This window comes from Sprattus sprattus (assembly GCF_963457725.1).
Source record: "Sprattus sprattus genome assembly, chromosome: 18".
Lineage (NCBI taxonomy): Eukaryota > Metazoa > Chordata > Actinopteri > Clupeiformes > Clupeidae > Sprattus > Sprattus sprattus.
This window is the reverse complement of record NC_137916.1, coordinates 14,005,076-14,032,682: the sequence shown is the minus strand read 5'-3', so window position 1 is coordinate 14,032,682 and position 27,607 is coordinate 14,005,076. Positions and strand designations below refer to the sequence as shown.

Genomic DNA, 27,607 nt, shown 5'->3' with positions numbered 1-27,607 from the left:
CTGCTGCTCGGAAGCAGAAGATAACTAGCCTTAAAACTTCTTATGAGAGAAGGCGTCAGACTTTATGTCGGGCCTCTATGGATCAAGAGAGAGCAACAGTGGCATCGTTACGAGTGGCATGGATATTGGCTAAAAAGAAAAAGCTGTTTACAGACTCCGAGATGGTCGAGGAGTGTATGCTAGCATCCATTGAGGAATTGGTAGCAGATGAGAAAATACGAAAAAGCGTTATGGATTCAATCAGGAAGGTTCCAATATCTGACACGTCAAATATGAGGAGAGTGGAGTCCCTTGCATCGGACGTTTTCAAAACGCTTTTGGACAATCTGAGGAAGGCCAAAGTGATGTCTCTCGCCGTGGATGAGTCCACCGATAACAGCGATGTTGCACAGCTGTGCCTTTAAGTGCGATTTTTTGACGGGGAGTGTTTTCGTGAGGATCTGCTTGGACTAATTCCCATGGAGGGACAGACTACCGGTGAGATTCTTTTCACCAAAATCGTTTCATTCTTTAAAGTGAACAACTTCGATTTGACGTGCGGCAACATGTTGGTGACTGACGGTGCACCCTCGATGGCGGGCAGGGATTAGCTGCGAGGATGGCAGCCGTGGCTCCGCAGATGAGATCACTTCATTGCCTCATCCATCAGAGCCTCCTGTGTGCCAAGCTCAGAGGTGAGTTGAAAGAGGCCATGGACTCTGTCATGGCAATCGTACATTTTATCCGGTCAACTTCCAGTTTACAGCACCGCCTTTTCCGCAAGCTATTGGCTGACATGCCTGCTGAATATAAAGATTTGCTCATTCACAATGACATTAGATGGCTAAGCAAAGGAAACGCATTGAAACGTTTTTGTGAGTTAAGAGATGATATTCTTGTGTTTCTCTCGTCTTCAAAGTTGAAAAAAGCTGGCAAGTTTCTGTCTCTGATGGAAAATTATGAGTTTAATGCCACTGTTTGCTTTTTGAGCAACGTTTTCCACCATTTGAACCAACTCAACTTGGAGTTGCAGGGCAGGGATAAAACAGTTGCGTAGCTTGTGGAGAAGCTTCATGCTTTTCTCTGTTGATCTTTGTTTTGGGAAGATGCTCCACTTCTCCACATTGAGGAGTTCTGGCTTACAACTTACAGATATGATGTCAGGCTTCATTGAGTCGTTGAAAAACAACTTTGCCACAAGGTTTCATGATTTTAGCATCCCCAGTGGAGTCCTGTCATTTGTAAAGGATCCTTCCTCTGTGAACGTTCAATCTGACTTTGCATTGAAAGGAAATTAACTTTAAGCCTCTGTGGATGAGGGGTCTTTACAACTGGAAACCATTGACATTCAGTCATCAGGTGAATTGCTACAGTCATGGCAGCAGGCAGGTTTTGAATGATTCTGGACCCATGAATTCGGCCGAGAGAAATTTCCACACTCAAGGGATCTTGCACTTTTTGTTCTGACAATGTTTGATTCTACGTACACTTGTGAGTCATCATCATGTGTTTATATATCCTTGTATGAGGCTAACCACTGCTAAAACTGCTTCCTCATCTTTCTGGATTCTTGGTGACTGTAGCTCTGAATGAGAAGGCTGTGATTTGTTGCCTTGTAGCATCTCCCTTAACTGTCCTAGGAATGCACTGCAGTGCTCAGCTGTAAGGTAGTAATGCCTGACCGCTCCAGCTTTCAGGCTAAACCGTGATGTGCCTCCAGGAGTCTGTGTGTCTTTATTCACTGTGACTTCAATAGCCTGGTCTACAGAAATCCTCCCAAATGTGTTATTTGACAGCTGCACTGAGAACTGGCCTGTCTTGAAGGCCTCATACACAGAAGGATACTTCTCTGGGAGGTTGGTCATCTGAGCATAGTAAGGGGACAGGTATCTGAGAGATGAGAGAGAGATTGATTTTAATATTTTGGCTAGCAATCTTTACAAATTGAATCGATGCAGAATATTCAAACATACAGAAATGCATAAGAAATGTACGTGGCATAATTAATCTTATTGTAGGCAAAGCACCATGGGATCATGGTTCTTATAGCGTGGAGGTGCAACTCCCAGTCCCCCTCACGAGACGCACGCAGAAGGCCGAGTACTACATCCTCTACCATGTCAATGTATGACATCCAGAATGCAGAGAGCTCTCCATTGTTGTGACGGAGGTGTTCTAAAGAGTCTGTCCACAGGGTTATCGGCTCAGCTGAGAGTGGACTTTGCAGCAGATTGGTCATCTTTTTTTGGTTCAGGTCATGTCTTTCACATCCTCCAAGAATGATTTGATCATCTCACTCTTCTCTGGAGCATTTTTCTCAACCCAGGGTGTGAACTCTTCCCATGCAAGTCTCATCAGTGCTTCTGAGATGTACTTGTGGACCCTGACTGCACGGTAATAGTGTTAACCGTCAAGGACTCCATTGATGGACCCCTCTGTGACAACTCCAGCCTCTATGCATATGTCCTTTAGACCAGCATCTCTAAACCGCTTTCTTATGATGGCTAAGGCATTGCATATGGTATGGAATGTCCTCATCCTGAGAAGAATGTTGGAGAACCATTCTCTGGGCTTCCAGGTTATCTAAGCGGCTTTTGCATAGAGCGCTTGATCCATGACTACAGCTATTTTTTTTTTTTTTTTTTTTTTTTAAAACCCTTGTTTTACCAGGAAAGTCCCATTGAGCCACAATGGCTCTTCTTCCAGGGAGTCCTGGCCAAGAGTGGCAGGCAGCAGTCTCTAGGTGCAGCTCCTTCCTGATTAGCTCTGATTGTTTCAGGATTTCAAACACTGTTCAACTCTGTGGCTGGTGAGTTGATGGTTGGCATATACCCACCAATATCTTGGGAGATTGGTTCCTGGTCCTGGAGCTGGGGATTGTCTGATTCTCTGGATCTGTTTGCAAGTGCCCACACCATTGTCTTCTTTCTTGCAAGAAGAGCAGCCTCCTAGGTTTCCTGGAAATAGTGTTCCCTGGTTGGAATAGGTTGTGGGCCCTGGACTTGCACCTGGAATGTCACAATCACAATTAATTAAATTTAGGGCTGAACGATTAATTGCATCTGCGGTTTAATCGCGATATGATGAAACCTGATTTTCAAACCGCAACTTTAAAAAAAAAAAACGCGATTAAAAAAAATCAACTTTAATTTTTTTAAGATGGACAATTTTGCACAAAGTGATTAAAGCAGCATAACGGATCACTTGCTAATCACTAACGAGATGCTAGTGGCTCAAATCAACGAAATCTCTTGAAATGTGCTTACTTTGACACTATGACCAACTAGTTAGTCAACAACTGTCCTAACACAGTCAATCATCAAGCAAGTGCAACAAAAGACGGCAAATAAGCTACTTACGGCTTCAGGCACACCTACATAATGAGTCATTTGCCTACGGACCCTGGTATGGCAATGGCAGAGGCGATTCTCCATATTAAAAGTCATTGTAGCGCCCCAATTTTCAAAGCTACTATTTTAAGGTAAAACTGCTTATCCTAACCCTAACCCTGAAGTACAATTACTGCATAAGGCCAATTTAAAAAGTGCATGCCTTTGCATGCATTGACTTTTTTAAAATAACTTAAATGCACAGTGGCAAAGCCACCGATTTGTTTCTGTAATGAGCAGTTAAATACAAATGTAAAATGTGGAAAAGAATATTTCACACTAAATGTATCTAATATTGTGTCATATTTAAATCATTCAGTACGTTTTGTTGGAGAAAAAAAGAGGATAACATTAAAAAAAAAACGCATATCGAATCGCTGTTAAAATAAAATAAATGTTTTTGATACATTACTTTTTAAGTAATTAATACAACTTTATTTTGCCTTCTTGTTATGTAAACAGACCACTTGTTATGCAACCAGCACCCCTAGAACGATCAAATCGTGTCAAAATGGTCTCTATCGTTAGTGCTACGTTTGTGCTGCTTTGTGCTGTCAAAAGAAATGTTTGCGCCACTATAGTTTAAAAGATAATCCTGTTTGATTTTTCTCACGTGACGTCACTCCCCCGTCCGCATTCAAATCGTGTCAAAATGGTCTCTATGTTAAGTGCTACGTTAGTGCTGGTTTGTGCTGTTCAAATATTTTTTTTGATACTTTACTTTTTAAAGGTGCATTAAGGATTAATAGCTATTCGCTAAAGGTATGCTAGCAGCTAAAACTAACGAAATCTCTTGAAATGTGCTGACTTTGACATTATGACAAACTAATTACTCAACGACTGTCCTTATACAGTCAAACATCAATCATGTGCAACACAAGACTAAGCAAGACGGCAAATAAGCTACTTACTAGATCGGCAGAAGGTAATCAAAGTCAGGTCGGCGGGCATCGGCAGGCAAAACTACAGAAGGCAGTAATATGCCTATCGACCCTGCTATGCCATTGGCACGGACGCAATTCTCCATATTAAAAGTCATTGTAGCGCCCCAATTTTTTTTAAGCTGTTATTTTAAGGTTAAACTGCTTATCCTAACCCTAATCCTGAAGCATAATTGTTGCATATTGTGCCTTTAAGTAATTAATACAACTTTATTTTGCCCTTGTTATGTTTGTCAACCTTCAAATCGCGGCAAAATGGTCTCTATCGTTTGTGCCAGGTTTGTGCTGGTTTGTGCTGTTAAAATAAATGTTTGTGATACTATTGTCAGGTCTGTGCTCTGTCCTTTTTCTGTTTTATAAGTTTGTCTCCCTTGGGTTGTCACGTGTTCTTCCTGTGTTTGTTTACCTTTGTCTCCTCGTGTCTGACTCCTCACGCCCCTTCCCCTTCATTGTCTGCACCGCCTTGAATGTTTTCACCTGTAGCCTACCTCGTTATCCATGGTGTTGGTGTATAGAATCTTGTATTCTTGGTCCTCGTTGCGTTCTCGTCATTTCAGCACAAACGAACAGCAGTGTTATTTTAATATTTTGAATGAGACGGGGGGCCAACTTCACACACGTGTTCCATGGCGGTCCGTGTACCTTCTGGCCAACCGTTTTTTCATTTCAAAATTCAGTATTGGTTAACGAAAAATTAAGCATTTAGTGATTTGTTCAACAAAAATAGAGAATCGAAAAATGAAAATTTCTGAGTGTGACGTAATGGGTAGCTGTTATGAGCTGACACCGTTGAATCAGTTTGCAATCTCCATTAAGGTGAAGGTGGAGGGTCGTGTCGTGGAGGAAGATTTGAAAACTGCGCTCAGTCAGTATAACGATGGAAGACGAAGCTTATTTTCTTTTCAAAGAAAATAGAAGATTTTCGGTTAAAGAAGGCGACCACACGATTGAAAAAATTGCCCGTCTTTTCCAGGTACGTTGTGTACTTAACAAAAGATTTGTGAAGTATAGTTCGCTAAGCATGGGCCAGCTCAGTGCTAGGCTAGGTCAACGTGACCATGCAGAAGCACAGCTTAATAAATGATGTAGCCACTCTGAATCACGCACATTAAGCTACCTGTGTGTTTTAGTATGCGCACTATTAGTAACATTATAAGCCTCAACGCAAAATGTTGCATGAGTTTGGGTCACTGAAGTGCTGGGAAAATGTTGTGAAAGAATAGCTAGCGTCCCTCAGTTGATTGCACTGGTGCAGGATGGATGGGAGTATACAGAACCTGCCCTCCCTAACTTAATGGTTAGCATAATCATTGCTTAGAGAATAATCAAGAGTAGAATAAGCTCAATTTACATGGCCTGTTGATTACATTAAGACATCTGGTGGCTTCTGAACTTTATCGTGAGGCACATCTATTTTGTTGAAATTCACATCACTACACTTGTATTTGTAGGTCAAGGCTAATACGGTCTATATTTCGGACCCCCGAAAATCTTTTAAACCTTAAAAACGTTCTGTGCCAAACCAAGATCTGTTCAATGCCAACCTCCTCTTAACGGTATGTCCTTCATTTCTCTTCAGCCCTAGAGATGATGAGCTGGTCTGCCTGCAGGAAGTCTCTGATAAAATAGAGGATGTACTGCTCTCTGCACAAGGCCTGGGAGGGGTTGCAGCATCGCTAAGATCACTGTCCCAACTTGGCAATGGCACCTAATGCCTGGTGGTGTCTTGCCAACAGGGCAGAAGAATTTAAGTCTTTAATGAGTTGTTTGGTTTGCAAAGGTCAGTTTTTTATTCAATGAATTGTTCTGTATCTAATGCCCTAGGTTTCTTTGAGCATGGCATGCCATATTCATTTTAATATTTAGTTTTTCAATGTTAAAAAGGTTGAAATAGGATCACTTCTTTATTGTAAGGGTAAGTGTAGGGTAAGAATGGTCATGCAGTTGGACTCACATGTAGGTTCATTTTATTGAATGTATGTAGCCTACTGTACTGTAGGCTACTGTATGACTTCGATGATGTTAGCTTTGACAGCCCATTCTCAGACAGATCGAAATCTAATTATGTCCTTACAATGGGAACACAGTTTAAATACTCTGACTGGAGATGGCGTTACTATCCCCCACCCGAATTCAGTGCAGGACTGGGAGGATAACATGACGACGTGGGCGCAACATAACTTACAGCGAGATTTGCGCGTATTTCGTGGACTCCATAGCAACAGATGGGAAAGCAATGGACAATCTGAAAGCCTCCGAGGCTTATCAAAATATTCATATTGTTTATTAGTATAGCGTATTTTTACAGTACATTTCTGCACTTATTTGACTTACAACTTGGCAAACTCATTTCATAAGCATGGTTGAAATGTAACTGTGATTACAGCACTTATTCATGGCATATGCAAAACGCATGAATTTTACTCTATACAACTCTCTCTCTGAATTAATAGTTCGCGAGATATTTCTATTTTATCGTTTGCGTTTGGATTACGCGTGGATTACTATTCCCTGTCTGTTAGATGACTGAACAACTCTAGACATTACTTTGAAACTTAATATAAAGAAGCTTATATAAACGAATAGATACAATCAATCACTGTTTTAAGATTACCTGAGCAAAGGTCTGTATCTGTTCACAAAAAGAATTTGAATGCGGACCTCCTGATCGTATCCAACGCTATTCTGAACTTTGAGTATAGGCAGGATAGTTTTAATACTGCTAATATTGTTTGTGACGTAATTTCAGTGCTACGGGATACGATAACCCATTAGTGCCTACGGGAAACGGTAAAATACAAATATCTCGCAACCTATGATTTCAAAAATCTTCAAAATCAAGGATGCACAGGTTCATGACATGCGTAAGCTACATGCGAAATCTCATAACTAACGTAACTACCGTCAGGGAGATACGCCCTAGACAGACTGACACACTGACACAGTGATTCCTGGATTTATAGATAGATTCATGTTTGTTGATATTCATTAGATACTTAGTTTCACTTTTCACATTGGGAGGACATCACTGAAATGTCATTGAAATATCTTTAATAAACAGTTTAACGTTTGCTCATGTTTCAGAACATCTTTCAACATAAAACATTAGAATAACAAGTTAAATGTGCCTTGATGTTAAATCAATAAGGCACTTCAGTGCATCTTGAAAAGGTTCGTAGTGATGGTGCACTGCAGTTTCATACAGAACTGTCATGTCCGTAAATAGTGCGACAAACTCTCCCTCTGCCCTCATCTTTGCTTCTTCTGAGGCAAACGGGTCTTGTCGAAAGCAAGAGATCCTGGTTAGAGAAGAATTGAGCTCATGATCATATAATGCAGCTGCCTCTGATGCTGGTGGCAAGACATCTTCCGCAATTCTGACCTTGCAGCCATTTCGGGCCAGGTCATTTGGTACACCCTTTCCTTAAAAAAAAAGAATAGAAGAACAATGGGCCTCATTCTCGACAGCAGTTGGGACGACTTTCAGAAGGAACTCCACTTCGGAAACATTTATGAAAACATTTGCATTCTCCATAGTTTTTTCTTCTGTGCTTTCTTCTGAACTTCAGACAACTTTCAGAACTCGAAATAGCAGTCGTAACTCTATCGGAATCTTCAACTCTATAGACATCCTCGGATTAAAAAAATTATAATAATAATAAATACGAGAATATTTGTATCATTAACAATTCTGTTTCACATGTATAGTCTACACAAAAACTGCAAATCTAAGTGAGTGAATAAATAAATAAGCACTAGCTAAACTCAATCGCGTTAATATTGCCACACATCTAGATTGTGTAAATAAACTTGTGAAAGCAGCCAAGTAGCCTCCTCATGTATTGATTGGCCAGGCCATCAAATTATCACTGATCAATGGAGCTATTTAGAGGAACGAGTGTGCATCCTAGACACACACACACACAATATGGCACATCTACTGCTGTTAGACATTGTTGCAAATCGTGCGCTGAGGAGGGAGCGGCGTTTACTACGACCACCTGGACCTGTTCGTCGAGACATTGAATTCCTGATTCGTCGCTTTCGGCTCCCAAGACCGGTCCTCTTGGACCTTTGTTCCACGCTGGAGCCAGCGTTGAGAAGCCGGACCAGACGCTCCAACCCAGTGCCACCGCACATCCAGGTGCTGTCCGCCTTGGGCTTTTTAGCCACGGGCAAGTTTCAGAGGGAGCTGGGAGACAGGGTGGGCATTTCCCAGCCTTCGATGAGCCGCTGCCTTCATCGGGTGGTAAACGGGATTGTCGAACTGGTCCCAGAATATATCGGGTTCCCTTTCAATGAGCTGGACCAGATCCCTGTTAAGAGGGCATTTTATGCCATTGCGGATCTGCCAAACATAATTGGTGCCGTAGATTGCACGCACGTGCACATTAAGGCACCCTCCCCAGATCCGTACCCCTACCTTAATAGGAAGCGGTATCATTCCATAAACGTCCAGGTCATTTGCGATGCTCAGTACCACCTATTGAACGTGGTCTCCCGCTTCCCAGGAGGTGCACATGACTCCTACATTCTTACAAACAGTGCTGTGGGTGTGCGCCTCGAGCAAGGAGATGCTGGAGACTTGTGGCTAATTGGTAAGTATTTGTGCGTAATTGATTGTTCCAGCAACAGTGGCCCTCTATTCTTCTAATTACCTGTGTTATTAGGAGATCGTGGATATGCGCTGGCCCCTTGGCTGATGACCCCACTCACCAACCCTCAGACGGAGCATGAGGTGGCCTACAATGAGAGGCACACGAGGACTCGGTCCATTATAGAGCGCAGCATCGGGCTGCTGAAAGGGCGGTGGATGTGTTTGGACGCTGCAGGGGGCAAGCTTTTGTACAAACCTGAGAAGGTGTGTATGAAGGCAACAGCTTAGAAATGGTGTTTCATTCGTGCATAAATATTATAGCGTCCACCTCACCCTAATACAATCATTTGTTGGTTGTTAATTGTGGCAATTTTTTCATCGTTTCAGGTGTGTAGCATGATCATGGCCTGCTGCGTCCTTCACAACATCGCTCTTAAAAACGGTGTTCCACTGGACTTGGAGCCACAGCCATACCAGGATGCGGATCCTCCGGAACCATTACAGGGCCCGGAAAACCGGCACGCGGTCCAAGTCCGCAATGAATTAGTTTTGAGAATGTAGGGCAAATAAAGCCTTTCAACATTCATTTGCTTGTCTCTATTCTTTCATACAGTTTACAATTTATCTCAAGAACTAAACACATCACTTCAGCAATACTCAAACAAGGGTATCAGGGCTGTTTGTTTATTAGATGAACAACAAGGGTTTCCAGCGCCCCCGCAATGCGCTCTTGGCTGTTCGCCAACCTCTCGAGGCTGTCGGCCAATCTCGCCTGAATGTTGGCCATTCTTTCCTGGCTGTCAAGAATCTCTTCGGTAATGACGTGGCCACGAGTCCTGGGTGGACGCGTGGCAGCATCGGTGGACGGCTGGGGTCGCGGAGCAGAGCTGGTGGACAGCTGGGGTCGCGGAGCAGAGCTGGTGGACAGCTGGGGTTGCGGAGCAGAGCTGGTGGACGGCTGGGATGGTTGGGCAGAGGTGGTGGAAAGCTGGGATGGTTGGGCAGAGCTGGTGGAAGGCTGGGATGGTTGGGCAGAGGTGGTGGAAGGCTGGGATGGTTGGGCAGAGGTGGCGGAAGGCTGGGATGGTTGGGCAGAGGTTGTGGAAGGCTGGGATGGTTGGGCAGAGCTGGTGGACGGCTGCGAATCTGCTTCAAAATCATTTTCAGATGTGAATAAATGAGTGGGTGAATAATTTATTGGGGTTTGGCTCATACAATGCAATCGCACATGTTACGATTGGATATCCATTATGGGAGAGCTACTTACCGGCTGTATCTAAGTGTTCAGCACCAGGCACCCCGGAGATGGCCTTGACCCGCAGGTCCATCTCACCGAGCCTTAGGCCCGCTGTTCCTCCTCCAGTTGCCATCGTTTCTCTATTAACCCTTGCTATCCTTTTCTTGGCCTCCGATTTAAGATTGGCCCATTTCTTTTTCACCTCTGCTGACGTCCGATTGTGCCCGGACACTACGTTCACCATGGTTGTAATCGCATCCCATGCCTTGTTCTTTTCTGAGGGCTTGTACCCCTCGTTGACACTACTAAACAGTATTAATTTGTTTTCTTCAACTCCCTGTAACATTACCTCCATCTCTGCACCCGTGAAATTAGGTCTTCTCCTAGAAGTCTCTGCCCCTGTTGCTTTGCGCTTCGACATTTATTTTGTCCGGTTTTGTCTTTGTCTGTTTTTTTCTTTTCCTTGTGTCGATAATGACTGAAAACGTCACTGCTGTTGCGTGCCTTTATAAGGACCTGGCGGGGCGTGTATGCATGCAAATCCACTTTCACGAGAACGCGCATCAATCTAAGAAACTTATCGGAAGGAACACAGCTGAGAAGACTTCGGCTGCTTATGAAGACATTTTCAAGCGTGTGGGAATGCAGAGGAAGCTTTTCTCTTACGTTGTTTTTGCGAAGTCGTGTAAGAAACATTTCTGAAGAATTTCTGAAAAAGGTCGAGAATGAGGCCCAATGTAATTACCTCCAGCAAGGAGGTTATGCGATCGGGTCCGTTCATTTATTTATTTGTCCGTTTGTCTGTCTGTGGACACGATCACTGCACGAAAAGCAAGATTATCGGGCCCGTAAACGCTGTGATACAGCCGCGAATGATCACCATTCCTGGCTGATCGCGGACATTCCCCCGAAATATCCGTCTGCCGCATACGAACGGAATTTCCGGGAAGGAACCTGCGAGGGTAGGGGGGCCGATGTTTTTAGCATTCTCACCTCCCGCTGACAGAGGTGCGAAATGCTCTCATTAGCATATTGACTGTCAGCAGTCTAGCCACACACACCCTGCTGCAGCCATTGGTTGAAAACGAGAAGGAATTGAATTAAAACGTCTTGTGATGAGACGGAATGAGATTCTGTCTATAGGTCAGCTCTCAACTGACAAAACGTATCCCCTCCCATTTACAGCTATTGCCCCATAAAAACGAAATTAAAATGTACACGATAATAATTTAATTAATATTCTGTCTTTAGGGCTTTGCTCCGGGGTTATCACATTTCTTGATTTGCTCACCGTTTTCAGAGTTCTGTCTGGGATTTCACGATTCTTGCTTTGTCCTTTCATTTTCAGAGTTCGGGGGTTGCAATGTACTGTCGAGGCTGTTCCACTCATATTCCGGAGCCTCCTCTCTGTAATGTTCTTGAGATTCACTTTTGGCATGTGATTATACAGAGTCGGGCTTACTCTGATATCGAGTTAGTCATTTCGCAACTTGGGACATGTTTGCCACTCGTAAATATCTAACCTGTGACTTTTCAGGTAGATTTTACCGAGCTTCGCGAAATTTGAACCTGCGCTCTTCAGGTTAGTGGTACTTTGTACCTAATGGTGATGTTGCTAACCGCTTAGCCACCTTTGCTGGTAATGTTCTAGCTCGTCGGTGCGAGGAAGTACCTGGTTTATCATTCCTCCCTCCACTGGGGTATTTCTCTTCTGTTACTGGAGCGTGCGAATCGGGAATTGTTTAGTGGACTTATGTGACGTTTTAATTATGTTCACGTAAAGGCGCCCGAGGCAACATTAGAAACTTTAGACTCGAGTCAGAAACAGAAACAGATTTATTGTCACGTAGGTATGCGCCTACCTGAAATAATAAACGTTAAATTTCTAGTCTTTTTTACACATAGTAAGTTTCAATAACACCATACCATTACATATCGACATTCATGGTGGTGTAGTTGTCCCTGGAGAAGTGGGTATACTCTTTATTTATTCATACAGCACAGGATAAACACCCTGTTTTGAGAAGTGGGTATACCCAATGCTGACTGAAAAATAAGTGGGTATACTCCGTATACCTGCGTATACACTGGACTACACCACTGGACATTCAAGGAGCAAAGATGCAACGTCGTTGTGTGGTGAGAACTGATAAAAAAAATCGTCTGCCTTCTGTTTTCCAGGGTAGATCGCATGTTATGCTAGAAATGGCTTAGCATGGGTGGGATGGGGAAAGATAACACCTTTCCATCTAGACGCAAATTTAGCTAATCGGAATCTGTAAGTGGTTTCCAGATATATATAGTTGATCTCTCTTATTTGACGAAGCAGTGAGTTAGCTGTCTTTCAATGTCTCTTGTCGAATTATCTCACATGTTTATGGTGGTATGTGTTTAAAAGTTTTAACTTAGGCTATGTGTAATGTTCCTAACTTATATTATTATTTCACCTTAATGTTCTTGAGATTCGTTTCTGGCATGTAATTATACAGAGTCAGGCTTACTCTGATAACAGTCATTAAGAGTCGTTAACAGTCGTTAAGCAACTTGGGCCATGGTTGCCACTAGTGGGGATCGAACCTGTGACTTTCAGGTTTTTTAAATCAGTGAAGCAGTGACGGGGTGCCTCCCCTGGCGGGGGGGGGGGGGGGGGGGGGGGGGAGTTGTTGTGTTCAATCCAGGTCAATTCAATTAACATAACAAAACCTAGGCCTGGCCAAGGGGAAGGGGTGGGGGGGCTTTCACACCAATGTGGGCTTCTACGGCAATACACAGGGTCGGAGACTGTCGTAAATCCCACATTTCATGCAGTGGATTTCTCAGAAACTACTGGGCGGATTTTCTGAAATTTTCACAAGAGGTGGATCTTGCTCCTGGGACATCCCCATTAAAATTTCAGATTTCAGGGTGATCCGGATCTGGAGCAATCCGACATTTCTGACCTCCAGCAAGGGTTGACGTTGATAGTAAAGCAAGATCTATCTATCGGGGCGAATGATTCACATTGTAGTATGGGTGAGGATTTTGGTTCAGAGAGTCAGAGAACATTGAACAAACTACATGAAATACCTTAACTTTCATAAACATAATTTCAAACAGGAGTTATAAGTAATGTTGTCTGTTAAAACATGTGAATTTTGCTCTGTCATTCAGAAAGTGATAGTTCGTGTCACATCTATAGGAACATAACATCAACAGTTATAGCCTAATCTTATTCAAGAGTTTAATAAAATAAGTGGCATAAGTCCAAGTGCATATAACTGTGCTTTTGGATTTTCATTGTTAGTAGTGACAGATGTTACTGTTCAAAACACACATAATTTTAGATTTCAGTAAACAGGCCAGGACGGCACTGGTTGAGAAATTGTCACGTAGGAGTCACTTGTTTCATGACAGAGAATGTCTGCTCACATAAATCTTGCTCCTGGGACATCCCCATTAAAATTTCAGATTTCAGGATGATCCGGATCTGGAGCAATCCGACATTTCTGACCTCCAGCAAGGGTTGACGTTGATAGTAAAGCAAGATCTATCTATCGGGCGAATGATTCACATTGTAGTATGGGTGAGGATTTTGGTTCGTGGAAAATCCCAATGAGGTTATTTGTCAAAACAAGGAATGATGTTTAGACTAATACACAATCTTTCTCTCAATGTCCCAATACGATATTGATCCTAACATTGCTTCGCGTGACTAACTAAACGTATGTGATACGTTGTCACTGTAATCGAAAACTGTGCATTGGGATCGAGCAAGTGCTTGATACAAGATTTACACTGAGTTTTGGGTGTATACAACGTCAATTTGTGAATACAACGTCGTTGAAACGCAGTACTGCAAATATGCATACGTCAGCATAATGTATGGGGAAAACCCGGTCCCTGAAGATTTTGTCTTCAGAATGGAAGAAATTGTGTTCTAGTTTTTGCCACTTCAGGGGTCCCAGTATGCGAAACAAATTAACGGACCCTTGCTGGAGGTCAGAAATCTCCGATTGCTCTTGTTGCAGATTGTTTCAGAGTAAATAAATAAATGAATGAAATAAAGGTTACCTGGTATTGAATGAGCGTTCCATGCTGCCACTACTCTTGTCACTCCTATGTTGCTCACTTGACAAAGAAGTTCAGATGTGCAGTACTTCACAGTATTGTCCGCCATATCAATAAGATCTTTGTTCACCAAGTCCACTAGAGCAGCCTTTAATGGGTAGTTCACCCTGTTGTTTATCTCAGGCCATATTCTTTCAATTCTGTGGTTCTATAGAAAACAATGAGTTTGCCAGTACCAAAACCATTGGTTACAAGTTATTGTTTAAGTATGTCACAAGCTCTGCTTGGAAACACCAGGGTAAGTGATTACAATGTAGTTTATCAGCATACCTCTGTGGATTTGGTCTGCATAAATGGCCGTCGTTGCTGATTATGGCGATATGCTTGGAGGTTTTCCTGCATTTCCAGGTAGAACTCTTTACTGTGATCTACACGGACTTGGTCCCAAAGTCCATATTTCAGTACTGCAGATCTTGACCAAATACAGTTGAAAATGTCTCGGTTACTTACGTAACCTCGGCTCCTTTAGTGCAAGTCCTGTTGATGCCAAAGAGGTTGATTTGGGTCTTTATCTGACCAAAGGAGTATTGGGAGAATGTGATGTGGTCAGATGAGACCAAAATCAACCTCTTTGGCATCAACTTGACTTGCAACATATGGAGGGGGAAGAATGCTGAATATGACCTAAAGAACACCATCCCCATATCATCAAGCATGGAGGTGGAAACATTATGCTACCGGGCTGTTTCTCTGCCTAGGGTACAGGAGGACTCCACCGCATCAAGGGGACTATGAATGAGGCCATATACTGTGGAATCTTGGGGCTTATTGAAAACACATTGAAAATGCAACCTTAAGGATTTGGAGAGGATCTGGAAAGAGGTGTGGACCAAAATCGCTCCAAAGATGTGTGTAAACCTGGTGACCAACTACAAGAAGCATCTGACGTCTGTGCTTGCCAACCTGGGTTACTCCACCAAGTATTAAGTCATGTTTTTGCTAGGGGCTCAAATACTTAATTTCCACTATAAAACGCAAATTAATTCATAACTTTTATAAAATGCATTTTTCTTGATTTTTTTTAAATATTCTGTCTCTCATTGTCAAAATGAACCTACCATTACAATTATGGATCACAAAATTGTTTGCAAGTGGGCAAAATCGGCAGGGAGGCAAATACTAGACCTAAAGAAGTGTGTGAATGTTGCTTGAAAACCAACATTTACAATTCAATTCAATTCAATTCAATTCAATTTTATTTGTATAGCGCCATAACAATACAATTGCCTCTCGGCGCTTAACAGAGCCCAGAGCCTGAACCCCCTTAGTGTATGCACAACGGCAACAGGGGCAAGAAAAAACTCCCTGTTAGGCAGGAAGAAACCTTGAGCAGAACCACGGCACATAAGGGGGGACCCATCTGCCTGAGGTCGGCTGGGTGGAGACAGGAAGGTGGGACGGGGGGAAGGGGGGAAGGGGAAGGGTAGTGTGGCAGAAGGGGAAAGGAAGCAACAGGGGCAATACACAGCCAGCATTTGGTCACTGGACATATGTGTACATACATCTGGTGGTAAATACATGATACAGACAAGACCAGATTACTGTGGCAATAGGGTTATTGTTACAGGGGTAGGGGATGTAGGGACAGAGAAACATTTCGGTGGAGGCAATAATGTATATTGTACATAAATGCTAGCATAGGGTATTGGGTAGAGTAGGTGTACGGCAATGCAGTGGCAGTGGGTGCGGTTGGCCGAGGGTTTCTCTAGGTAGACCAGGTAGAGAGACTACGTGCAGAGTGGTGGGGGTGGGGAGGGAAAGTTCCACATCCATCAGCGATTGGAACACGCCTGGCTCCGGGGAGGCAGTGGACCTTGCAGGGGCCGCTTGTTAAAGGGGGGGGTGTGGACATCTCGGACCATGGAGCTGCCGATGACCAGGGTGGGGGTCGTCACATCCAGCGGGAGAAGTCGTCAAGGGGATGATGACTGAGTTGAGGGCCCAGGATGGGGAGCAGGGCGGCGTGGGCGATGCTGGTGATGCTCTGGAGCCGGTCTGCAGGGGCGATTCGGGGCGGGCTGAGGAGGGGAGTGATCAGGCCCAGGAGGCTCCTCCTGATCCATCTAACAAACAGGAAATGACAAATCAGTCTGCAGGTCTGTCAGTCGGGAATCAGCACGAACAAACACACAGATGAATCATTTCACCAACCAGGGACATGTCACCTGTGTGTCGGTTTGCCTGTTGCATATTGCAATATTTAGATATGTTTAGTTTTTCTGGCATTGAACATTTTGTTTTTTGTTGTGATCTGTTTGCCGGGGCCGTACATGCATCCACTCGGCAAACATGAAACACATTTGATGTTGCGGTACTAACATTGAACATTTTGTTTTTTGCTGTGATCTGTTTGCCGGGGCCGTACATGCATCCACTCGGCAAACATGAAACACATTTGATGTTGCGGTACTAACATTGAACATTTTGTTTTTTGCTGTGATCTGTTTGCCGGGGCCGTACATGCATCCACTCGGCAAACAGGAAACACATTTGATGTTGCGGTACTAAATGCAAGTAATATTTGAATTTGTGTTCGGATATGTCTGGGTGGCTGGTATAGCAGGTGATTGGTTTGTTGGCGCGGTTACTTTTGGCTATATAATGCACTAAAGAGGAATGTCTTAAGTCTTGATTTGAATATAGGCACGGTGTCTGCAGCTCTGATGGAGGCAGGGAGATTGTTCCAGAGGAGAGGGGCTTGGTAGCTAAATGCTCTCCCTCCTATTGTGGTTTTTGATATTCTTGGAATAACCAGGAGGCCTGCACTCTGGGAACGGAGCAGCCTTGGAGGGCAATAGGGGACGACTAATTCCTTGAGGTAGTTTGGAGCCAGATCGTTTAGGGCTTTATATGTTAGCAGGAGTACTTTGAAGTCGATTCTACTTTTAACGGGAAGCCAGTGCAAAGAAGTGAGTACCGGTGTGTTCATATTTTTTAGTTCTGGTGAGTGTACGAGCAGCAGCGTTCTGTATAAGTTGGAGGCTCTTTATTGTGTTGATGCTGCATCCGGACAGGAGAGCATTACAATAATCGAGGCGGGAAGTAATAAATGCGTGGATTAGTTTTTCTGCATCTTGGAGGGATAGGACCTTTCTAATTTTGGCAATATTGCGTAAATGAAAAAATGATGTCTTTGAGATCTGTTTTATGTGTGAGTCAAGTAGGAGGTCTTGGTTGATAGTTACACCAAGGTTTTTGATGTTAGTGTTGGGTGTTGGGAAGCCATTGAGTGAGGGTAAATGAGTAGATAGTGTAGTTCTCAGTTGATCGGGGCCTACAAGCATAACCTCAGTTTTATCAGAGTTGAGGAGCAGGAAGTTGCTAGTCATCCAAGATTTTACATCATGGAGGCAAGCTTCTATCTTGGGTAGATGTACAATTTCATCAGGTTTCATTGATAGGTAGAGTTGGGTGTCGTCAGCATAGCAATGGAAGTTAATGCCATGTTTCCTTATGACAGCACCTAAGGGTAGCATATAGAGGGAAAAAAGCAGTGGTCCAAGGACAGAGCCTTGTGGGACACCGTAGCTTACTCTGGTGTGATTTGACGACTTCGCATGGACATGAACAAATTGATGGCGATCAGAGAGGTAAGATCTAAACCAAGATAGGGCACAACCTTTGATGCCAACGTGATGTTCAAGTCTCTGTAACAGGATCAGATGATCTATAGTGTCGAAAGCAGCACTAAGGTCTAGGAGAACTAATATTGAGGTGCACCCATGATCAGATGCGATTAGTAGGTCATTTAAGACTTTGACTAAGGCCGTTTCAGTACTGTGGTGGGCCCTAAAACCGGATTGGAGGGTTTCTTCTATTTTATTTTGATGTAGAAAAGAAGTAAGTCGCTTAGCAACTAGTTTTTCAAGTATTTTTGACAAAAAAGGAAGGTTAGATATGGGTCTATAGTTAGCGAGATTATCGGGATCAAGGTTAGGTTTTTTAAGAGATGGTTTTATCACTGCTATTTTGAAAGATTGTGGGACGTAGCCTGAGATAAGTGAGTTATTCATTACATTGAGCAATGTCTCACTTAGTAAGGGAAGTGCATGTTTAAGTAATTTTGTGGGGATAGGATCTAGTAGGCACGTTGATGATTTAGATGAGAGGATCAGGGAGTTTAATTCAGGGAGGTCGGCGGGTGCGAAGAATTCAAGGATAGCACCCGGTTGAAGTGGTGTTACCTTGGCGCATGTTGGAAGGGGTGTAGGGTCACAGAGGGGGAGGAAGCTTTGGATTTGTTCTCTTATTTTAAGGATTTTATTATTGAAAAAGGTCATGAAATCATTACCACTAAAGATGATGGGAACCGAATGTTCGATTGTGTTGTGGTTTTTTGTTAGCCTAGAAATAGTGTTAAATAAGAACTTTGGGTTGTTTTTATTACTATCAATCAATGAAGAATAGTAAGCTGATTTCGCCTCAGAGAGTACACGTTTATATCTTAGGAGACTATCCTTCCACGCCATGAGAAATACCTCAAGTTTGGTGGAGTACCATTTTTTTTCTAGTTTTCGTGTGGTTCGTTTGAGTGCACGAGTCTGATCAGTGTACCATGGGGCTAGTTTTGTCAGTTTTCTTAATCTCTTTTTCAGTGGTGCAACAGCGTCGAGGGTTGAATGCAGCGCATGCGTGACGCCTTCAGTAAATAGGTCGATATAAGGTGGGGAAGTGCATATGCCATTTACTTTGCCAGCGGTAGGAGCTGAAGTGAGGGCGACGGGTAGTTTTGATATAAATTCCGCAGTAGTCCTGTCGGATAGACAACGGCTGTAGAAGTGTGTAATTTCCGATGTTGGACGGAGTTCTAATTTCATATTAAATGTAATTAGGTGGTGGTCCGAGAGGGTAGTATTTTGGGGTAGAGCTATAGGGCGGTCAATTTCTAGGCCATGTGTTAATACAAGGTCAATGGTGTGATTATGGTAGTGAGTTGGTGTGTTTACATGCTGTGAGAACCCGATAGAGTCTATCAGTGATTGGAATGCAATTGTAAGGCTATTATTTTCATTATCCATGTGGATATTAAAATCTCCCACTATCAGGATTTTATCCGAATTAACAATCAGGGTGGATAGGAAATCGGAAAATTCGGATAAGAATTCAGTGTAGGGACCTGGTGGTCTATATAGTGTCACAAGAGTGACCGGGTTGGTGGCTTTTGAGTTGGGATGCATAAGATGAAGTTCGAGGACTTTAAATGATGCAAATTTAAATGTAGGTCTTGGGGAAATGCATAGATTAGCGAGGGAAATTGTAGCAACTCCACCTCCACGTCCAGTGCTGCGGGGGATGTGGCAGTTAACATGGCTTGGAGGGGTAGATTCATTTAAGGCTATGAATTCATCTGGTTTTAGCCAGGTTTCAGTTAGGAAAAGTATTTGGATGTTGTTGTCTGTTATCAACTCATTGATAAGTGCACCTTTTGATGTTAGGGACCGAATGTTAATAAGGCCCAGCTTTAATATTGTGCAAGTTTCATTTTGTGCTGATAAGGTTTGTATCTTTATTAGGTTATCCTGATTAATGCTTCTTCTAGTGTGAGTTGCGCTGGGCTTATATATTCTGGGTATACATACCGTTTGTATGTGGTGTAATATGGGCAGAGAATGTACTGGTGCAGCAGGAGTTAGTGTGGGGTAATAAGTCTGCCTTCTAGTTCTAGTTATTGGTTGTCAGAAGTACGTTTGGACTAGGTGGTGTTTTAAATTTTGAGAAAGGAGGCTAGCACCCTCTTTAGAGGGGTGGATGCCATCCTTCTGTAATAGCCCTGGCTTCCTCCAAAAAGTAGGCCAGTTATTTATGAAATCCACGTCGTTGCGTGAGCACCATTCTGCTAGCCAGATATTAAGTGCCGATAGTCTACTGTACATTTCGTCGCCGCGGTTGATAGGCATAGGGCCAGAACACACTACAGAGTCTGCCATTTGTGTTGCGGTAGCGAATAACGATTCAAAATTTCGCTCGGTGGTAACCGATTGCCGTAGGCGGACATCGTTTACGCCTGTGTGAATAATTATTTTAGAAAATCTCCGACCAGCGATTCGTTTTAAGTGGGATTCAATGTCATTTGCTCTAGCTCCCGGTATACAGTTCACTGTTTGTACCGGGGTTGCGAGTTGAATATGCCTCAGGGAGGAATCACCAATAACGAGAACTTTATCAACAGTATCGATGGTAGTAAGGGAAGAAAAACGGTTTGAAGTTGGGATGGGATCCGGGTGTGGTACGGGTTTTAAATGTCTTCTACTAGGCCTACTTCCTCGTTTTACGTTAACCCAATTATCGGGTGGTAGGAGTTGCGGTGTTGACACGGGCGAGCTAGAAGACAGAGTAGTGTCGGTAAATGTTAGATCTGTATGCTGAATTTCGCTCGATTCGATTAACGGAGTATTACAATCTGTGTTAAAGAGACGCGACTCAAGTAGAGTTATCGTCTCATCGAAGCTTGCCAGTAGCCTACACTTGGTACAAGTATTGTAGCCATTGAAATTTGTTGGAGAGTCGCTAAGCATATTACACGATGGGCAGCGAACAAGGGTCGAACAAGACGCCATGGCCAGCTAAGCGTTAGCTGAGAGGGACAAGAAATAGGGGGGGGGGAGAGAGTGAATTCCCAAATTCGATGTAATGTGAAAGGTAGTGATAGTGAGCGCGGTCACTGGGATACTTAGCAGTACAAAGCAGATAAGCGTTCCGGGGCTAGACAGCACGGCACAGTGGCAAGCGTAGCAAGCAGGAAGTAGCGTCCGGAGCTTCTGAGAATAGGGTCGTCCGTTAAACAGAGCAGAACGCAGGTTTGAGGAACATTTCCGTGTCCTTCTAAGCTCGTCAGCGTTGTTGGACGAAGCGTTGTTGGACGTCTCAAAGGATGTAGAAGTTCTGTTTCGATGTGGAGAGAGGGGTGCCAATACTTTTGTCCATGACTGAAGTTAAAACTATTGTGCAATGTCCTACCAAATAATCAAGAAAGAAAAATATATTATACCTTCAGCCGTATCAGCCTTTTCCTCTGGATTTGGGTGCCTCTGTTTTGGATACTGGCAAAAAAAGCTGTTCAGATACATTATGGTTGTGCTCTTCTGATACTCTAGTGACACGGAGTTTCCCCTCTTTCCAATCATATCGAAGCTGAATACACATGGAGCATCCTGTTCGCAGATAGTGCTGGAATGGCCTCACATGTTTGCCTGAAAAATTAGAAGTGTCAGATCCAGTCATTGCACATGACTCTAGACCATTGTGACGGGAGGCAGTGTAGACCGACTATGCCACCCAGTTTACAGAGATAGGACTCTTATTTTGACCTCTGCTTTTAGGTTCTTTGTTTAGTGGGAGCAACACTTCAGATTCACCCGGACAATAGTTCTGATACGAAAATATGGTATTTATTACAATGGTTCTAAAATAGATACACAATAAAACAGAGTTCACAAGTCCATGGAATTCGGGCCGTAGGCCACTGCAGAGGAAACAGTCCACCGCACTCAAAAGTCCACCAGCAAAGTCCGTCAATATTCAGCACTACACCACAGTCCGCTACGTTGATCTGCCAAGCACGCACACTCGCGCACTCAAAGAGAGAGAAAATCGAAGGTATCTCCACAAGTAGCAAAACACTCACAGCAAACAAAGTAAATAGCAAAACAGTCACAGCAAGCAAAGTACATAGCAAAACAGTCACAGCAAGCAAAGTACATAGCAAAACAGTCACAGCAAGCAAAGTAAATAAACACGCGAAGAGATAATAATATCCACCACAATAAATGTGGTGCCTCTCACATATACTGTCGGTCTTCTTCTGGCGGACTTCATCTAAGCCTTGGACACTGATGAAAGGGCGGTGGACTTGAATATATACTTCTTATTTTGGTACTCACGAAATTTCATCTAGGAGAAAGTATTAAACTAAATCACGGAAAATTGTTAGTCAGATTGTGATGAGTAGATTAGCGAACGTCCTGTCAGATGCACTGCAGCAGGCGTCGTTTGTGTAATTTATAAAAAAAGAAACATCATTGCGATTTAACTCATTCTCACCCTGTTTTCCTTGAAATTATTAGTGTGGCTAGATAGTACTAATATGAGGTACCATGGGTCTGATGCCCATTCCAACTAAAACAGTAAATGTTCATGGTTTTACTTGAAAGAACTAACAAAAGTCAACCTTCTGTTCAAATTTCATGCTAATATCTGATAATAGGAGGAAGCTACAAGCAAAAACATGTGAATAATAAGCGTTTTCGATCACATGACTTCTATTGTAAGTAATGTATAATACTTTGATATAATCCGTGATATTACAAATATCATAACTTTCTCAATCCTCAACTGATTCACAATCCAGGTGTCATTGTAAAGGGAATTTCTGGCTCTGTTCAGTCATGTGATCCATTTTGAGTTTAGGGGTGTTTGAAAATGTTGTCATCATCCCCACAATAACCTCAAATCTGGCACTGAAATTGTTAGTTTAGCTCAGCATAATTATTGGAAGTGAATGTATTCGAAAAGCCTTTAGTTTTTATACTATTCAGATACATTAATTTCCATTGAATTAGGCTAACACTGCGTGTTGCTCGATTGAAAGATTCACATGGAAGTTGTGGGAGCTCTAATGGGTCTACTTGCCACTGATTGTCTTTGAAGGATGGCTTTCTTCATTTTCAGTCTGAAACACAAAAAATGCACCACACATTAGATATCTGTCCTTCCCCCATGTAGTCGAGAAATGTAAGAGTGCACACCATAGTTGAGGTTAAACCATTGACAGATTTTTCAGTACCTTGCTCGGGATCCTTGTCTGGGTTTCCCCCGCCTCTTCACTACATTGCATTTAATTTGGCAGGAAGTAGCGGGGCGGGACTCAGACCATTGGGATCCATTATACTGGTTTACTATCGATTTCCCATGTGTCTATGCTGACCACATGAATGCTAACTCCCGCTAATTTAGAACAATTAAAACCCATTTTGTTTGCTGCTAATGAGAACTCAAGTATAACATTAATCATGTACACATACATTCATTTATAGTTTCATTTTTACGCGCATATTCAATTTGCGGGAGTGATGCCTTTTTTCTGTGTTTCCCGCATCCCGCGGTCGGCCTCCCTTTCAAACTAGTCCTGCGGAACTGCTGACCTCTATTAGCTAGCATTCAACCTGCAAAGTTAGTTTGCTTAAACTTGGCTAACCACATCTAACTGACATTAACTGACTGTTGACCATTGCAATTTACAAACAATAGGTATACCCTTATTAAAGATTTATATGGAGCATAAACTATTGCATTACTTACATTCACAAAACCAAACCTCAACGGCTCGAACCTAGCGGCTAGCTTAAACTCGACTAGCCAACAGAGAGGACGACACATAGCATTACCAAACTGTAAAATGTAGAAACAAGCAATCTTACTCTCATACACAGAAATAAAACAAATAGCAACGTTAAAAACGTATGCCTACCTTGTAAAGGTTAATGTGCTTCTCTGCGCGCCGTTTTGAAATTCAATTTTTCCTCTCTGGCGCCGTTCCTCAACGCTTGTCCAACGTACGAGGATATGGCAAGATTGACAGCCTCAACAACCTATCAGCAGGCTTGAACCAGGTTGATGGGGCCGGAAGTGACACATGTGGGTTTTTTCACAAATTACCCAGACATGCTAATTTACATTTTTTCCGGAGTGGGTGAAGAATAGCCTCTAATTCACTTTTTTACACCGGGTGCAAATAATCACTATTATTATACACAAATGGCATTTGCATCGCAATGATAAAAATACTTGTATGATAACCAACGCATGCATGCCTTGTGCTTGTAATGTCCTACGACAATCTGCCGGTGATTTCTCCCAAACCAGAGTAGGCTCAATTAACAAATATTGCCTAGGAAAAGTGATATGCGTGATAGCCAGGTGAGCGTCTCCGATCCGCTGCGCAAATTAAATGCGGTGTTTGTTTTATGCAACTTGTTCTAAAGTATGCCAGGGGAATATTCAGATTTCGGAATATTGGGCTTTCGGAACACTGAGCCGTCCCGTTAAAAAGACACATCGTATAGTGGGCACTTTGTGAAATGTTGTACACTTATAGCCATCGCAAATTGGAATATAATATAACACTATAATCTAGGTATATCTAGGAATATTTTTGAGATAATTGGACACACTGGAAACGGTTGGTGGATTAACAAAAGTCCAGTTTAGTGTTTGGAATAGAGTCTGTAAATTGGTGAGTGGTCATGGGCCAGTCCCGAACATTTCATTTCGACCAAGTGGTTCAATTTCAATTTTTTTTTATGTTGAAAATGTGTGTCCCAATACCATTTTTTTCTTGCATTAAAGTGTAAGTCTGGTGTTAATTCACCCATAGCCCTGTATAAGCTCACCACATGTAGCCCATAGGTTAAAGCATGTGACAATTTGGCTCCCTGGTGCCTGGGTCTGCTTTGAGCTGCCTGTCCATAACTTGGCCTATGTCGTTCCAAATTGTCACATTCTTTTTCCTATGGACTACATATGGTGAGCTTATACAACAGAGACATGGGTCAATTTACACCGGACTTACACTTTAATACACAGGTTTAGGTGTTATGATCCTTTGTGGCAAAATTCAAGGTATGAACACATTCAGTTGCCTCTGTCCAAATTAACCTAACAAGCACGCTTTCCCCCAACCTACCAACCAATGGTGACAAGCACAAGACACATGGCCCCTCTACCAGTAGTATGCAACATGTCATTGGGGTCAAGTGGGCACCCTCATTCAACAAAGATTTGTTAAGTTAGAATGCATTTGGTGTACCAAGTGTAGCAAGTTTTCCCACTTATCACAAAGTGCACGATTTCTCTAAGGTTTTCTCTGAAATTCAATTTTAAGTTCAATTCAATTTTAAGTTTTCTATGTACTCATTTTATTCACAGTTGTGAAATGGCTGTTCCTGCCATGAAGCTCAGAATAATTGTGGATGAATTTTTTTTCACAGATTGGTTCTTCCAGATGGTTTGCCAGAGTCCGTCAAGGACCTCACTCTTCTCATAAAAACTCAGTTCGAAATTGATGGGGACTTCAGACTGCAACTCATGGATCCTGATTTCAATGACTTTATCAACCTGACATCAATAATTGATGTTCAGGACAAAGCCACCTTAAAAGTTGTCTTGCCCAGCCCTGCCTTATCTCAGAGCCCTCGAACCTCCCTGTTATTCTCCTCCCCACCCAGGTTATTCACATTCTCTCACAAGCTCTCCACTCTCCTCGTCCATATCCACATGCACAGAGATACTGTCTTCTCCTACCTTAAGATCGTCATGGCCTCTTCTTTTCAAGGGGCCCCGTTTTTCATATGATGCAGAGTTACAGTTAGTTCGGGCCAATGCAGCTTTTGAAGAAACAGGGGTGTTGCTGAACCCTGCACCAAAGCTTAAATTGTCCATCCTTGATGGCTTAATGGAAACTATCATGCAGTATAAGGTGTATCTAACCGATACTGAATGCAAGGAGGTTGCTGAGGCGCTTGTCTTGGCACAACCGTCTTTGAGGGAGCCCGCTTCAGTGAGAGGTTGTGACGGGTGGAAGAAGAGCATTAAAGATAAAATGGGGAATTACCGCAACAGGTTGAGGCGCTTAGGTTGCCCAGAAGTTTCAGTAAATAGCCTTTCCAACAAGCCTGATGACAGAAGCACTCCTGGTTTTTGTGTGAAGAAGCCTAAGAAGGCAGAGGTTAATTGGTGCCTAATGTATCCTGGTGGAGAGAACAAGGAGACACAAGAGACAAAACTACTCCTGTCAGAGGTTCAAAAAAGGAACAACAAGGATAACGTGGCGTTGTTGATGGAGCAGACCTTTGCCCACCGAAGACAGGAGGTGGTCGGAGATGCCCCAATGATCGCAGAAGACAAGCAGAAGTGGCCAGCTCTCTTCGATGTGCGCAAGGTAAGTGAAGCAAATAAGCTGCGAGCTAGGGGGCAAGTCTGACCATGCTGAACTTTAATTCAAATGGTTAACATTGAACATTTTGGGTTGCATTACCTGTTTCAGGTAGTTAATGCATTTCCATACATTGGAATACATAAAAAATTAGTGAGCTGGTCAGACTGACCTATAAGGAGGGGTGTGATTTTTGCATTACCAGCATCATTACTGTCGACATGATCCAGAGACTTGTTGCCTCTGGTGGAACATGAGCTATTCTGATTGACCTAAGAAGGTCAATAATGGTAATTGTTGTGTGAATATTTTTAAATTATTATTATGCTTTTTTTTCTTTCTTTCCATAGCTGTGTGCAGAATTCAAACAAATACCAACTGTAAACTTGCAGTCACACCGGCTAGGCACATACTCGTAAAACATGATGAAGGTTTTCAGCAAGAAAGGAGGCAAAATGAGACAACAGCTGAAGCGAATCGTAATACACATGACTGAGGTATGATAACCCAGTAAATGTGTTAAACCAGGCTAACAGATTTGTATTACAGTGGAGATTGTTTTCATCCTTTTACTGACATTTCTCTCTTGCAAATTAAAAGTACGATCAGGAATCAGGGTAGCTAACTATAGTATGGATTGACTAAGACCATATCTATACAGTACATAACAGGGTATTCTGAAAAATGGCCATTTCCCCATTTCTTTCAATTCTGAATATAATTCTGTTCACACCGATGACAAAAACAGCAGAAGGGTGCACAAAGACCTCAAGCAAACAGGTAGGGAATCAGGTTCCACTGACTAATGAGAGAACAGTACGTCACAATGCAAACTGGAGTTTTCCAAAATCTCAACTTTGGCTGGAGATTTAAGTAATGAGAATTTTCTGTGAAACCTCTGTGTCCATGTAAATAAGACGAAACAGCATGGAAATGTATGCGTTTCCCCCAAGTGTAAACGGGTCTAAAATGTCAGAAACCCGCTCCACTGATTTCTACATGTTGTGTCTCAAAAGTGTGTTTTATTCTCTGATCAACAGGATGATAGCATTGATGTAAGACGCGAAAGTCTTCTTAAGGCACTTTGTGTTTACCTGAATGAAAACCCAGAGAGCCTCATAAATGAATACATGGTACATGTTTCACAACTTTTGTAATTCACTTTTTTTCTATTTTAATGGAAAAAATACATATCATAATAAACATGTAACGAACACTGAGAGTGAAAGATCAAGAATCACCGCACACTGATCACTATTAACTTAGTTTTTATTTTTTCAAAGTGCTAGGCGAAATGTGTTTGTTCGAAAAAATTAAAGTTTAGTTAATAGTGATCAGTGTGTGATGATTCTTGATTTTTAACTCTTGGATTATACTTACCTGCCTCACCTGCACCTGTTCAACTGAAGGTTTGTGCACAGGGACACC

The 27,607-nt window shown here is 42.7% G+C and overlaps 1 protein-coding gene across 1 annotated transcript; it reads left to right on the top strand.

The window, feature by feature from the left end:
* Positions 1 to 8,237: 8,237 nt before the first annotated feature.
* On the top strand, positions 8,238 to 9,467 carry LOC308379111 (putative nuclease HARBI1; the record flags this gene model as incomplete). The annotated part of the gene is made up of 3 exons (XM_080856167.1): positions 8,238 to 8,907; positions 8,980 to 9,170; positions 9,294 to 9,467. 3 exons carry the CDS (start codon positions 8,238 to 8,240, stop codon positions 9,465 to 9,467), a joined length of 1,035 nt encoding a protein of 344 aa, XP_080712293.1.
* Between the last annotated feature and the right edge of the window lie 18,140 nt (positions 9,468 to 27,607).